Consider the following 14,165-nt stretch of genomic DNA (forward strand, 5'->3'; position numbering starts at 1 on the left):
GGATGAAATTTCAGAGGAACTAAAGACTTCCTCTTCATCGGATGACAGGTACGAGAGCACGGAAGATGTCTTGTATGAACCTCTACCAACTGGACTTGAGAGTGATGGTACTGATTGTGACAGTAATAGTAGGGCTGATGGTGGCAAGAGAAAAAGAGGAATGAAGGGAAAAAAGAAGGTGGTGACCCCCAAGAAGCTGGTTTCGAAGAGGCAAGGGTTGAAGGAAAAATCTAAGATGGGAAAGAAGAAGTTGCGATATGGTGCGAGGGGGAATGCAAGAGGAAAAAATAATGGGCACGCTAAAACAGGGGCAGGAGGTGAGGTGGATTGCAGGGGGCTGATGGGCCGAATGATCAAGGAGGTGGTGCCAATAGGCCTGAAGTGGTGCCAGATAATGTAATGGCAGGGGGATTCTATGTCAGTGAAGTCCCAACAGAGCTTGAAGAAATCATGTTTGAGTATGAGTCCGAGGATTTGCATACACCTATATCATCCAAGGATAAAGGTAACATCCACAAATTTCCAGAGTTTGATGATGACTATGCTCACGGTGAAGGCCGATTTGAGTTAGGAACGAGGTTTGCAACTGTTGAAAGGTTTAAAGATGTGGTAAATGACTCATTCATTGCCGAGGGGAGGGAGTTGAAGTGGATCAAGAATGATAGGGAGAGGGTCAGAGTGGGCTGTAAGGATGATGAGCGTCCGTTCTTGGTTTATTTGTCATACAACAGAACCCTGCAGGGTTACCAAGTCAAGACGTACCAGCTAGAACATACTTGTGCAAGGGATTTAGGGAGCAATGCAGTTGATCAGCATTGGATCAGCAGGAAAATTGAGAAGTGGATGGCTATCCAACCGCACATGAACACAAGGGAAGCAACTGAATTCCTTAAGAGAGGAATTTTCATTATCTTTCCATCCTAAGATGGTGTATAGAGCAGTAGTGGAGGTCAGGGATAAGATAATGAAAAACAAGAAGGAACAATACAAGAGAATGAGGGACTATTGTGAGCAGATTCTGAGTAGTAATCCAGGATCATCCGCAAGACTGGAGGTCATGCCAATTCCAAAAGCCCCCCTTGTGATTGACAAATTATACGTATGCTTAGATGCTTGTAAGAAAGGGTTCAAAGATGGGTGCATGCCTTTGCTGCACCTGGATGGTTGTTTTCTGAAAACATATTACATGGGCTGGCTTCTAGTAGTAGTTGCGCAAGACGCAAACAACCAATTTTATGTTGTTGCATACGGGGTAGTCAGGGCTGAGACCAAGGATGCCTGGAAAGTGGTTCCTGACTAATCTTCAGGAGGACATAGGAGATGATGTAAATCACGGCTGGAACTTCATATCGGACCAACAGAAGGTAAGATGTACTCATGGTATAGTCATGTACACTTCAGATATTATATTTCTTGACTGCATTGTTATTCCATTACAAAAATGTTTCCTGCCACCATTCAATGCAGGGTTTACTCCCTGCCCTAAAGGAGGTCATGCCACATGCAAAGCTACGCAACTGCGTCATGCACATGTGGAAAAATTTCATAAACCGGTTCAAGGACTTGTACATAAGAGAGGTTGTATGGGAGTGTGCCAGATGCACTACAGTTGCGAAATTCAAGGAATGTATGGAAAGGCTGAAGGCAGTGAACCAGGGTGCTTGGGATTACCTCAGTAAGTTTGATCCAAAAACATGGGTAAATGCTTACTTCTCGCATGGGCCAAAGGTTGATAACCTCACAAATAACATGTGTGAGGTGTTTAATGCCAAAATTGTGAACTACCGATGCAAGCCAATCCTTACCATGTATGAAGAAATCAGGTGTTACCTGATGAGGAGGATGGTGAATCACAAGCGAGTGTCAGGCAACCACCCTGGCAAGTTAGCACCAGTCCAGCAAAAGAGAATGGAGAGATTAATCAACCTTAGCACTAAGTGGACGGCAGAATGGGTTGGAGACAACGAGAGGAAAAGGTTTGAGGTGAGCCGCAAAGCTAGCAAGGTTGATGTAGACCTCATTAAGTACACCTGCTCCTGCAACCGATGGCAACTCACTGGTACAAACTATAATCATTGTAGTTCATTCACTATGTTGTTAATTATTTGGTCACCTTTGAAATTGCTTACTTTATTATCTCAGACATGCCATGCATACATGCACTTGCTGCTATTGGGAAGTGACATGACAAAGCAGAGGATTATGTGCATCCCTGGTTGTGTATAGAATCAATCAAGAAAACGTATGCACACTGCATTAAACCAGTCCCCAGTGCAGAATTCTGGCCCCAAACTGACTTCTCACAGGCAGACCCACCCATCATCAAGAGACCAATTGGCCGGCCAAAAGTTCACAATAGGCAAAAAGATCCTGCTGAGCCATTGATGCAAGGGGGAAAATTGAAGAAGTCATTCTCTGTGGCTTGCAGCAAGTGTGGTGAAAAGGGCCACAATTACAAAACCTGTAAGGGAGCTCCATCAAACCCCAATTAGAGGCTGAAAATAAAGAAGCCTAAGAAAAAGGCAGGAAGCAGCTCTCAAGCACTGGTTATGCTTCCTTTGTCCCAGTCAGCTCCTCCACCAGAGGTAATATCGCTTTATTTATAGCTAGTTTTGACTATACACTCCTGCATGATTCTGAATTAGCATTAAGCTTGTCAGGGATTGATCTGTCTTAGTGGCATATACCTTAGGGGTGAATGAGTCTTAGTACCATATTCGTCAAGGATCAGTTTGTCTTATTGAACAATACCTGAGGGACTAATCTGTCTTATTATTAAACTATTAATCCTTGTCACTTATATGTCCAGGATTCTTCAAGCAGCCAACCAGGCAACACAACACCCCAGCAACAAGCAACCACTGTAATTATGCAGTTGTTTGTCTTTGTGATCAGTTTCATATATGCATTTATTGAATCCCTCTTGATGTGCTTTATTTTTTGTCACGGTTTGGTGTCTTGCGTGTAGGTTCTGAGTGCAGCTCGACCAAGTCAGGCAAAAGTTGCACCAGTTCCAACCAGGGTTACTAGATCCACCCTTGTCATAGCACCACCAGGGCCAACAGTCATTCTATTTAGGCCACCGGCCCCGACTTCAACCCCTCCGTTTAAAGCTCCAGGCAAGGCTCCATCCATGGTAAACAACACAATTCGGCCGAAACCATCAAAATTCAGATCAAAGCAGAAGATTTTCAGGCCGCCGGCTCTACTGGTTCAAGGACCATCTAACACACAGCAGGGTGCACCAGCTCAGGAACTCTCCCAAAGAACAACTTCATCTAACACCCAAACTGCTGCACACAATCAGGAGGCTCCACTACTAACTGTACCAAGTGAGCCAACATCTAAGGCATCTAATGAGTGAAGACTCACGACATTATGAATTTTTTGGTTTAAATGTGACCTCGTGTAACTGTTAATGGCAAATTCCAGATACAATTTCCTTTTTTTTGGGTTAGGTCTTTTTTTGGTTCATTATTATTGGTCAACTAAGAACTTGTTAATGGTAGCATGCCATACATGTGTAGACATTACTAGCAAACTGGTTTCCTTTTATTTTGGTGTCAGTTCAGATGATGAAGGTTTAATTTCACACCCTTAATATCACTGGTTGAATGTTTGATTTCCTGTGATTTTGTCCGCTTTCATTTCATATATACATAGTAACATACATGCCTAAAAATGATACTAGATATACAAATCATTTATACATTTCATTTTCAACCATTGATCATTTCTTACATTATTTCTTACAACTTAAAATAGCAACAATCAGGACAATGAACATCACACATATACTCCACCCTATTGGAATTTTTTTCACCTCTATCGCTACTATCCTCTTCTCCAACAATGTTATCCTATTTTCCATGTCTTTGTTCCACTGATGCTCTTCACCATAAAAAATTTGCTCCTCCCCCGGATACCTTGTAACACCAACACCAAGACTTGCAATGTGCTCATCCAACCACAAAAAAAACTTGCAATATGGTTGTCTTACCTACACAAAATCAATCTTCAGAACTCAGAAAAATTCTGAAATTGGGGATAAACCCTAATACAAATAGAGTTACACAGATTTGCTTTGCATACCTTATAAAAGGAACATCCCAGAAATAGTCTATTAGGATTGCTGTTCGTCCTCGACATGAACAACACTGCATTTTCTCCACAGAAGCACTTTGGTGAGACGCCATCTTTTCCATTCTTCCCGTTCTGAACCGAGCACGCACCGAACTGGTCTTGTCTTCCTCCAACTCCGCTTCTTCTCGAGCTTGACGATACTCCATCGGATGCCATGGGCCGGAATGCTCCCTTTCTTCCTTCACTCGCTTCACCCCTCACACTGCAATCGAAGGATTAAAGATCAATGATTTAATAGATTGGGAGTGCGGGAGAAACGGCGATATTTTGGTTCCTGGGGACTAATTGTCCTCTTTTTAAAAGCCCATCCCACGTGTCAGCCCGTAACGGCCAAGTCAGCGCCACGGGAGCTACGTCAGCGTTTTCTGTCAGGCCCAATGTAGTGACTTTAACGGAAGGGTAAATATGTCCACATCTCCGAGGGGACAGGGACATGAATGTATTTTCCGTTCCTCGGGGACAAAAATGTCCGCGAAAGAAAATGTTAGGGACGTATTTGTCCTTGGACTGAGATATGTATATGCTCCAGAACTATATGATCGAAGAGTAAAAGTCTATCTAAGAACTGCTAATTTTTACAATGTGTTTCAGATTTAAAAAATTCCAGAACAAATGGCCTTGATTAATGCCTTAATAGAAAGGTGGAATTCGGTCATTCATACATTTCATCTCCTTATAGGTGAAATGTACTATCACTATAGAAGATGTAGTTTTGATCCTCGGAATTCAAGAAAATGGTCTATCGGTTACATGACCAATCAACAGTAATCACGAACTCATGGAGCAAGAATGCTTGCTGAACTTTGGAGTTGCACCTACAGCGAGTGACTATAGAGGCAGCTTTATCAAGCTAACGTGATTACGTAATGTTATACATAGAATAATATTGACTAATCATGAGACTATGGAGAGTTATATTAGATGCCACATCATGTCATTATTTGGTATGACATTATTTGCTGACAAATCTGGTTCAGGAGTGCATTGAAAATTTCTACCCTTGCTCCGATATACCGAGAATCAGGACATACAGCTGGAAATCGGCATGTCTTGTCCATTTGTACAAGTCTCTGTGTAAGACTACGCAATATGATTACAAAGATTTGGATGGGCTGTTAGCACTATTGCACGTATGGGTTTGGGAACGGGTGCCTTTCCTCATCTGCATTAGGATCAATAAAATCATAATTGCCTTCATATTCCTCTTTTCTTTCACTGTTATAACTTTCTCAATCGAAATCCAGATCAGGTTCTTCGACCGTATTAGGTAATTATTCGAATTCCATATATTGCTCAATTACAAATTCTTGTGATTGAGCTTGATAGTAGATTGAGAGCATCTCTTGTAGACTTGTGTCATCAGTGATGCACATCACCTGAAATTGAACGAACCCATCAAATACTAATATAAGTCGTCTAAATAAATATTTGTCACTCTTTTTGGCATATGAGGATCTATGTTTTGACAAATATAACTCTTAAATTTCTCGAACGATATTATAAAAAAAAGTAGATATACATAAATTATTACACATAAATATCACACCTTTAGATATTTCTGATAAAATTTGGCTAATAAAATAAATTTTAAAACTATTATTATTATTATTATTATTATTATTATTATTATTATTATTATTATTCATTTTTTGATTAAAAATCATTTTTTTAATAAATAAAACGAATTAACTAAATACTATAGTCATAAAAATAAATAACTATATAACTAAAATGAATAAAAAAATACCAACATAAAAAAAAGCAAGAAAAATGGAATCAAGAGGAGAAGAGATATGCAATTTCAAGAGATATAAAATCTCAAGAAATTATATTGACGAACTCTTTTTATATAAAGAAGAGATTTTAAAAATAGTTACTCACGTTTACAAATTAAAAAAAATTAATAAAAAAAAAAGGAAACCGACATTACCAATAAAAAAATTGTGAGACTGTCGTTTTTATAGAGGAAAAAATTTTGTCCTATTTCAAATTGTTAGTCACATTTTGATATATTTTTTGTCCTCTTCCCAAATTATTATTACAATTTTTTGTGACAAGTCCCGTATTATGCATTACACCAAATTAATGTAATATCACCGTATTACGCACTACTCATTTTATAATATCCAAAAAAAAATTAGCCTCTAACATCTTATTATGTTATTATTGACTAATTTTCAGTTGTTCTCAAATGAGTCAAATCTCAAATTTATGCGTTACTTGGTGTCTTGGTGAGGTAGCCAAAAGTGAAACGGGTTTTGTTTTACACTTTTACTCAAGGGCTTGTTGGATTTTCAACTCGAACTTGCGTTTTAGGTTTTCACAGGCACAATACGTGGAAACAGAACAACTTCGGATAACACGGAAAAAGCGTGGCTATGGTCGGGACAAAGGTGATGCTGCTCAATCACAAAAACCAAGTCCCTTTTTGAAATTTTGTTTTTGCATTTTTCTCACTGATTTCTCTTTTTCTTCGTTCTTGTGAAGGATTGATACTTAGTGTAATCTGACAGCAAAACCATTCGTAGTAGCTGTGATTTCTTGTCTGGAAAAACCAACGCCAAATGTTGAATTGTTGATTTTATTTTTATTATTATTTGTTTGGTTTCCATATGCAAAGTTTAACTAGTTTTTACCATCATTGCTGCTACTTCAATCATGGCTTCACTGCTGAACACAGTGTCCCCTGCTGCGAATTTTGACGCAAAAGCAAAAAGAAATGCTCCTGGCTTCTTCCATTCCCATGCCCCAAATTTCCATTCTTTGTCGCTTAACAAGGGTTTTTCCAGAGTTTTGGCATCAACCCAAGTCACAGTTTCCCCAAAAGATGCTGTTTTCACACTTCCCAATTGGAGGGTTGGGAAGAGTGACCAGAAGAGTAAGGAGCTTAGGATGAACGATGCATTTCTTCAGTTGGAATATATGGTGGAGAAGGGACACAAACCTGATGTAATTCAAGTAACGCAGCTTTTGTATGATCTTTGCAAGGCAAATAAGTCTAGGAAAGCTGTTAGGGTGATGGAGATGACAGTAGGTTCCGGCGTTATACCTGATGCGTCTTCGTACACATTCTTGGTGAATTATTTGTGCAAGAGAGGGAATGTTGGCTATGCAATGCAGTTGGTTGAGAAAATGGAGGCACATGGTTTTCCAACTAATACTGTTACTTATAACACACTGGTTAAAGGGCTTTGTATGCATGGGAATTTGAACCAAAGCTTGCAGCTTTTGGATCGGCTAATCAAGAAGGGGCTGGTGCCAAATGCATTCACGTATTGTTCCTTGCTCGAAGCTGCTTATAAGGAACGGGGAGTAGACGAAGCCATGAATCTCCTAGATGAGATAATTGCCAAGGGTGGAGAGCTTAATTTGGTTAGTTACAATGTTTTGTTAACTGGATTGTGCAAGGAAGGCAGAATTGAAGAAGCTATTCAGTTCTTTCGGGAGTTTCCTGCAAAAGGATTAAGTCCGAGTGTTGTGAGTTATAACATTTTGCTAAGGAGTTTGTGCTATGATGGGCGATGGCAGGAGGCGAATGAACTTTTGGCAGAGATGGTTAAAGAAGGCCAGTCTCCCTCGGTAGTTACTTATAACATATTAATCACTTCTCTTTCGCTCCGGGGGAAAACAGAACAAGCTTTCGAAGTTTTAGATGAAATGATACGGAGTGGATTCAAGATGACGGCTACAAGCTATAATCCGATCATTTCCCGTCTATGCAAGGAAGGGAAGGTGGATCTTGTAGTTCAGTGTCTAGACCAAATGATTTATCGACGTTGTCAACCTAATGAAGGTACATACAATGCTATTGCGACACTCTGTGAGGAGGGGAAGGTGCAGGAGGCATTCTTTATAATTCAAAGCTTGGGCAATAAACAAAACTACACTATGCATGAGTTTTACAAAACTGTGATTTCAAGCCTGTGTAGGAAAGGGAACACATATCCAGCTTTTCAAATGTTATATGAAATGACAAAGTATGGATTCGTATCAGATTCCTATACGTATTCATCTTTGGTAAGAGGCATGTGTAGGGAGGGAATGCTAGACGGGGCCATTGAGATATTTAGGATCTTGGAGGAAAATGGCTATACTCCTGATGTTGATAACTACAATGCACTTATACTTGGATTTTGCAAATCTCGAAGAACAGACACGGCAATGCAGATAGTTCAGATGATGATCAATAAAGGATGTGTGCCTAACGAGACAACCTATACCATTATTGTTGAAGGGCTCGCTTTCGACGGAGAAATGGATATGGCAGCGGAGATTTCGAAAGCATTATATTTGAAAGAAGCTCTGAGCCAAAGCACTTTCGAAAGACTTTCTATGCAGTATGACTTCAAGGAATGAATGTAAAGAAAGACATATACCATCAAAGTATATTATAACAGAAAGTAAGTAGGGTCTTGACTAGTTTTCTTAGCCTGGGTACTTGATTACCTATGATTAAGTTAAAGGAAGTTCCATGATGCTTGAATTTTGATTTTATTGATGTTCAGAGTTGAAGAGTAAGACACTAGTACAGAACTAATATTGGTTTGGTGAATTAAAGCATCTTAGTTACTTGTTTGAATAATTGGTATTTTTGGTTTGTTGTGTATATGCAGCTAACATGATGACCAATGCAATGCTGCATATTTTTTAGTAACTTTTATTTTATATTCTCCTTCCATTTGCCAGAACATGAAGGGTGAGAGCTGATCATCACCTAGTGATTCGGCAATTTATGTGAACAATTACTTGTTATGAAGCAATTGCCTGAAGAGGAGTGTTGTTGATTCCAGGCAGTGAAATTAAGCATTTTGGTTTTGGTAATAGTTCCTATTTGACATGACAACATACCAATTGAAAGCTCTATTGCCCTAAGATTAATATTTGAATACAATTATAGGATGCAAATCAAGAACATAAACCCAAAAACATGATTAGGCAGATACTACAACCTTCCTAATTAGGGAATTTTTTTGGTGAAGAGTTGAATTGGGCAAAGAATGAAGATTTTTACAAACGTAATACACATGATAAAAATTTTTTAGTGATTTTTTTGTTTACCAAAGAAAATAATATTCTCTCTTCACCCAAGCATTACTCTTCACCATAACATTACCCTCCTAATTATCCTCGTAATACTTTAGTCTCACTTGTGCGTATGCAAATGCATGGTTGCAAATTGCAAGTACCATGACTAAATACACGCTAATGGGAGAGAGAAGCTAAAAGAGATTAGATTCTTGTATTATATGCATATCCTTAACAACTGTCTTCAGCAATTACGGTGGTTTACTTCAAGGAAATTGTGTTATGCATTATGCACACAAACAAATCTATAATTGTAGATCTTATGATGAAATTTCAACAGATTCGTCTATTGTTAAAATGTTTGATTCAATTCCTTGATACTCCAAACACTTGGTGAGCAAGGAGATAAATGAGAACAAAAATTTCCATCCCACTGGATATACACCAACACTGTTAAACCTAAAATAGAGAAGCTAGCAAGTTCTCATTAGGTTTTTCAGCCAAAATTTCAACAAAACATCACTTAAAGCATCTTTCCTCATATGTGTTTGTTTTCATGTTCACTTGTGCAAAACCACGGCACGTGTTATTTTCCACTTTTCATCCCTCTTTTCAGTGACACCATGGCACCAGTATTGCTTGTCAGATCGTTCCCCCTCCTTAGTCTAACCTTTTCGTTGAGCTTGACTTCAATATTGAAAAGCTTAATTATCGATCACCACAAATAACATCCACCTCTTTCTTCTTTTTCACTATCCCAATTCAACCAAGAAGATAAAAACAAAATGGACAGGTAGAATTGGGAAACAGCCATGAGGCTTGAGGAGGCTTGCAATAAGCATGGTGGCAATTGCAGCTTCCATCCTTATGTTCAAAATGAAAATGATGGCAAAAAAAACCAAGCCTAGCACAAAGAAGAAAATAAATAGATCTTCATGCAACTCAGAGAAATAGAAATACTAATATAAGTCATTCAGATACCAATAAATATAGAAAAACAAGTATTCAGTACATGTTTTAATACCAACAACTGTCAGAATTACAGCTAAACACACTCATAATAAGTCTTTAATTTCAATACTGCTAAACTAAAAGTCTAGAGAGAACCCCTTCCCCTATGCATAACAGCCTTAGAAGACCAGAGGCCAGTCTTGCATCAGGTAGAAGAAGCTAGTCTCATTTGGAATACAAGCCTACTTAGATCTCTGTCTCATCTTTCGGCGCTTCCTCTTCAATCTCCTCATGCGCTTCTTCTTCCACTGGTGAATAAAAACATTTTGTTAGACTACAAGAAATGCAAAAACACAAACTAAGGAGTAAGGACACATGATAATAATAGTTATCAGGTTTCATCTTTAGCCTTGGCAACAGGCCCAATTTTCTGTACTCTTAAGTTACATGCCAATCATTAAGCTCAACAATAACATTAATGCAGCTCAATTTACTTAACAGTTAACAAAACGCTCCACAATGACAATTCAATCAAGTGCAAAACAAAGAGACTACCAGCAAGTTGGCATCAGAGAACAAATAAGAATATACCTTAAATTATCTTCAATTATTTACAATGAAAATTTCGAATTTTACACAAGTGCGAAACAAGGAGTGAACACCAAAATTGGTCCGAACAAATTCCAGATAGGAAAGATTGGTCCTTCCATCATTTTCAATAATATTTTTAACATATGTGATAGACAAATAAGTTCCTAACAAATTTTCTTACAAGACAAGAAGGTCTCGAAAAATATCATTAAAAGATAATTTAGTCCTCTTAACGGACCAATCCATCTCAAGGACTTCTAGAATAATGAAAATTTGTTGGCACCAATTTGGGTGTTTACTAAAGATACAAAAATATATCTTTTAATGCATGTTAAGAAATGACATCCATTTTTAGCTTGAAGACAGTCAAAAACTGAAACAATAATCAGCATGCTAGCACATTACAAGCACAGTACAGAACCTAAAAATCAAGCCTAAGTGCCTAACCATAACCAACAGGAGTTAATGCTAACATAAACAATAAAAATCAAACACCTCCACTGGCATCTCAAAGTGAACATTCAATCACATCTACGAAAATTCTAAATTAACGCATTGGTTTTCCACATATTTCCTCAAAAGAAATTTTTTCCCAAATTTGTCTGGCAGGTCTAGATAAATAAACAAATCAGATGACAATGACACTTCAGGAATAAGGTTAGAAGCGTCTTCAATTTATTTGAAATTACTCGATTTTTCAGGGATAAATAAAGAAATTCATACTACACGAATATTGTGTTCAAGAATCAATTCCGAAAAGCAAAGATTTATAAAGAAAAAAAAATCGAAATATAATACCCATAAACAAGAAAAAAAAGGATATAATTTACTTTTCTAGATAAAAAACAAACAACTAAATAAACCAAACATAGTATTATCATTCCCGGTTTCATAACGAGTTCATCTGCAACTCATCTATTAACAAGGATAATAACTTTTTTACAAGATTTTAAAATCCCAATCGACCTCCGATCCTTTAACCAAAATAAAACTGAGAGTTAAAAACACTAAATACAAACAATTTTTTTCGGGAAAACAATTACACGAAATCCATCACAACTCCAAAACTGAAATCGAAAGAAAGGTTTTACCTTAGCTCTCATGTTGGCTGACGAAGGTTCTCACGTTTTCCAGGAACAATGGCAGATTTCACAGGTTCAGAAACCTGATGGTGATGATGTAAAACCCTCGTTTGTCGAATTTATAGGGCTGCGTTTCGTGAAATGCGGAACCCTAATACTCGTATGGGCCACTCCGTAATTTGGGTGGACAATAAATTGGATTGAGACTTTAGAGTTTAGACTTTACCCTTTTCTTTTTTTTTTTTTTTTCTTTTTCTCCGGGGATAAAATTCAGAAATTAATTTTAATATGGATTGATAAAAAGTTTTATGCAGATAAATGTTATTCATGTTATGATAAGAATTACTACATATGTGATGTTGACTCTCAAAAAAGAATGAATTTAATGAAAATTAAAAAGTGATGATTATTTAGGTGTATAAATAGAGAAAGTATCAATTTTAAACAAACACACAACAACAATAAAAATACTCTTTTTCTTTTCATATATAATTTTTTTTCTCTCTTTAAGCTCTTAAGTTGCAATATATATAATACTAATGAATAGATAGATGATAAGTTACTTTTATTGTTATAGTGAGATAATTATATTAGTGAATATTAATACTAGAGTCTTCTATTTACACTTTTTTATTTTATATTTATTATATCTTTTATATTTATTTATTTTACAACATGTTATCAGCACAAGACTCTGATCAAAATTTAGGAAGACTCAAGTAATAAATTTTCATTATGTCGAAACTCTCTTATCTTGAATTTAATGCTCTTGATATATCTGGAAACAACTATTAATCATGGATACTAGATGCTGAAATTCATCTTGATTTAATAGATCTTGGAGATACCATTAAGGCTGAAAATAATACATCCCAAAAGGATAAAGCAAAAGCCATGATTTTTCTTCGTCGTCATCTTGATGAAGGATTGAAAAATGAATATCTCACATTAAAAGATCCTGCAGATCTATGGAAAAACCTTGAAGAAAGGTATAATCATCAAAAGACGGTGATACTTCCTCAAGCCCAATATGAATGGACACACTTGCGTCTACAGGATTTTAAATTCACAAATGAATATAATTCAGCAATGTTTCGAATCACCTCACGAATGAAATTATGTGGGGAAAAGATAACTGATAATGATATGTTGGAGAAAACTTTCTCAACATTCCATGCCTCGAATGTGTTCCTGCAGCAGCAGTATCGAGAAAAAGGATTTAAAAAATATTCTGAACTAATTTCTTGCCTTCTTGTTGTTGAACACAACAATGAGTTGCTCTTAAAAAATCATGAAGCGCACCCAGCTGGCACCGCCCCATTTCCTAAAGCAAATGCCGCAAATCATTACCCAGAAGAAGTAAATGGTAAGGTTTTAGTAACAAGAAAATTATGGAAGGAAGAAGAATTATGTTCAAAAGAAATGATCTCACCAAAAGTGGGATAAAGAAAGAAACTCCAAGCAAAATAAATCAACAGAGGATAAGTGTTTCTGTTGTGGTAGAAAGGGCCATTGGTCGTGTACCTGTCGTAATTCAAGGCACCTAGTCGATCTTTATCAAGCATCTTTGAAAAAGGATGACAAAGGAAAGGAAACAAATTTTGTTTCAAATGATGCTGAAAATCCCACCACTTATTATGATGTATCTGATTTCTTTGAGAATCCTGAAGGAAATATTGGTCATTTGATCAATGATAGAATAGTTTAATATGTGAGATTGTTAAGTATTCATGTAAATAAATAATGTAAGAAACTTATTGTTAAGTTTTATTTTCTATGTATTTAAATTTTAAATAAGGTTAAGTATGATTTTGGTCCTCAACGTAGAGGCCGAAAATCGATTTTGTCCCCGGCCTTTTTTTTGCTACAAAATGGTTCCCAAAATTTCAGTTTTGTTTTAAAATCGTCATTTTTACCAATTTTAATTTTTTTATTACCAAATTACCCCCTCATTAAAAAAATTATAAAATAAAATAAATATAAAATAAATAAAAAAAGGAAAGAAAGGGATACAGAGAATCGGGGGGAGAGAGAAAGAAAGGGGGTGGGCGCGAGAAATGGGAGGGGGGAGGGAAGGGAAGAAGGGGGAAAGGAAGCCGCACCGCCGCACCGCCATACCGCCGCACCACCATCTTGCCGCCTGTGATCTGCCACTGCTCCCTACACTAATGGCAAGAGAGGAGAGAGCAGAGGGAGAGAGAAAGAGAAGAGAGGAACAAAGCCCTCCACAGCGCCGCAACCCTCCTCCTCCACATCGTCGTTCACTGCCGCAGCCCCTCCTCCACCACCACTGCCGCAACCCTTTCCCTCTGTTTCAAATTTTTATTCTTTTTTCTTTAATTTTTCAGATTTAAAGGATTCTATTGTTGTTGT

At 37.3% G+C, this 14,165-nt stretch overlaps 2 protein-coding genes and 1 long non-coding RNA gene across 3 annotated transcripts; 2 read left to right on the top strand and 1 right to left on the bottom strand.

Annotated features, from left to right (window-relative positions):
• Nucleotides 1–925: 925 nt before the first annotated feature.
• LOC107611127 (uncharacterized) lies at nt 926–3,364 on the top strand. The gene is made up of 5 exons (XM_016313088.1): nt 926–1,252; nt 1,308–1,364; nt 1,468–2,059; nt 2,810–2,877; nt 2,969–3,364. Exons 1-5 carry the CDS (start codon nt 926–928, stop codon nt 3,362–3,364), a joined length of 1,440 nt encoding a protein of 479 aa, XP_016168574.1.
• Nucleotides 3,365–6,315: 2,951 nt separating this feature from the next.
• LOC107613901 (Pentatricopeptide repeat (PPR) superfamily protein) lies at nt 6,316–8,725 on the top strand. The gene is made up of 2 exons (XM_016316092.3): nt 6,316–6,536; nt 6,824–8,725. The coding sequence occupies exons 1-2, from the start codon at nt 6,335–6,337 to the stop codon at nt 8,497–8,499; spliced, it is 1,878 nt and encodes a 625-aa protein (XP_016171578.2). The 5' UTR covers nt 6,316–6,334; the 3' UTR covers nt 8,500–8,725.
• Nucleotides 8,726–10,119: 1,394 nt separating this feature from the next.
• LOC107614234 (uncharacterized) lies at nt 10,120–11,981 on the bottom strand. The gene is made up of 2 exons (XR_001614340.3): nt 11,802–11,981; nt 10,120–10,427 (listed from the first exon to the last, which is right to left on the bottom strand). It is a non-coding gene; the product is annotated as an uncharacterized LOC107614234 (long non-coding RNA).
• Between the last annotated feature and the right edge of the window lie 2,184 nt (nt 11,982–14,165).

Source organism: Arachis ipaensis, chromosome B8 (genome assembly GCF_059453495.1).
Source record: "Arachis ipaensis isolate K30076 ecotype BB chromosome B8, ASM5945349v1, whole genome shotgun sequence".
In the NCBI taxonomy this organism is placed as follows: Eukaryota; Viridiplantae; Streptophyta; class Magnoliopsida; order Fabales; family Fabaceae; genus Arachis; species Arachis ipaensis.

Coding starts and splice junctions, on each gene's coding strand:
- LOC107613901 (XM_016316092.3), top strand. CDS start 6,335: ATGAGTCAAATCTCAAATTTATGCGTTACTTGGTGTCTTGGTGAGGTA. Junction 6,537..6,823: donor TGGCTATGGTCGGGACAAAG/GTGATGCTGCTC, acceptor TGCTGAACACAG/TGTCCCCTGCTGCGAATTTT.
- LOC107611127 (XM_016313088.1), top strand. CDS start 926: ATGGTGTATAGAGCAGTAGTGGAGGTCAGGGATAAGATAATGAAAAAC. Junction 1,253..1,307: donor TTTATGTTGTTGCATACGGG/GTAGTCAGGGCT, acceptor ACTAATCTTCAG/GAGGACATAGGAGATGATGT. Junction 1,365..1,467: donor TCATATCGGACCAACAGAAG/GTAAGATGTACT, acceptor CATTCAATGCAG/GGTTTACTCCCTGCCCTAAA.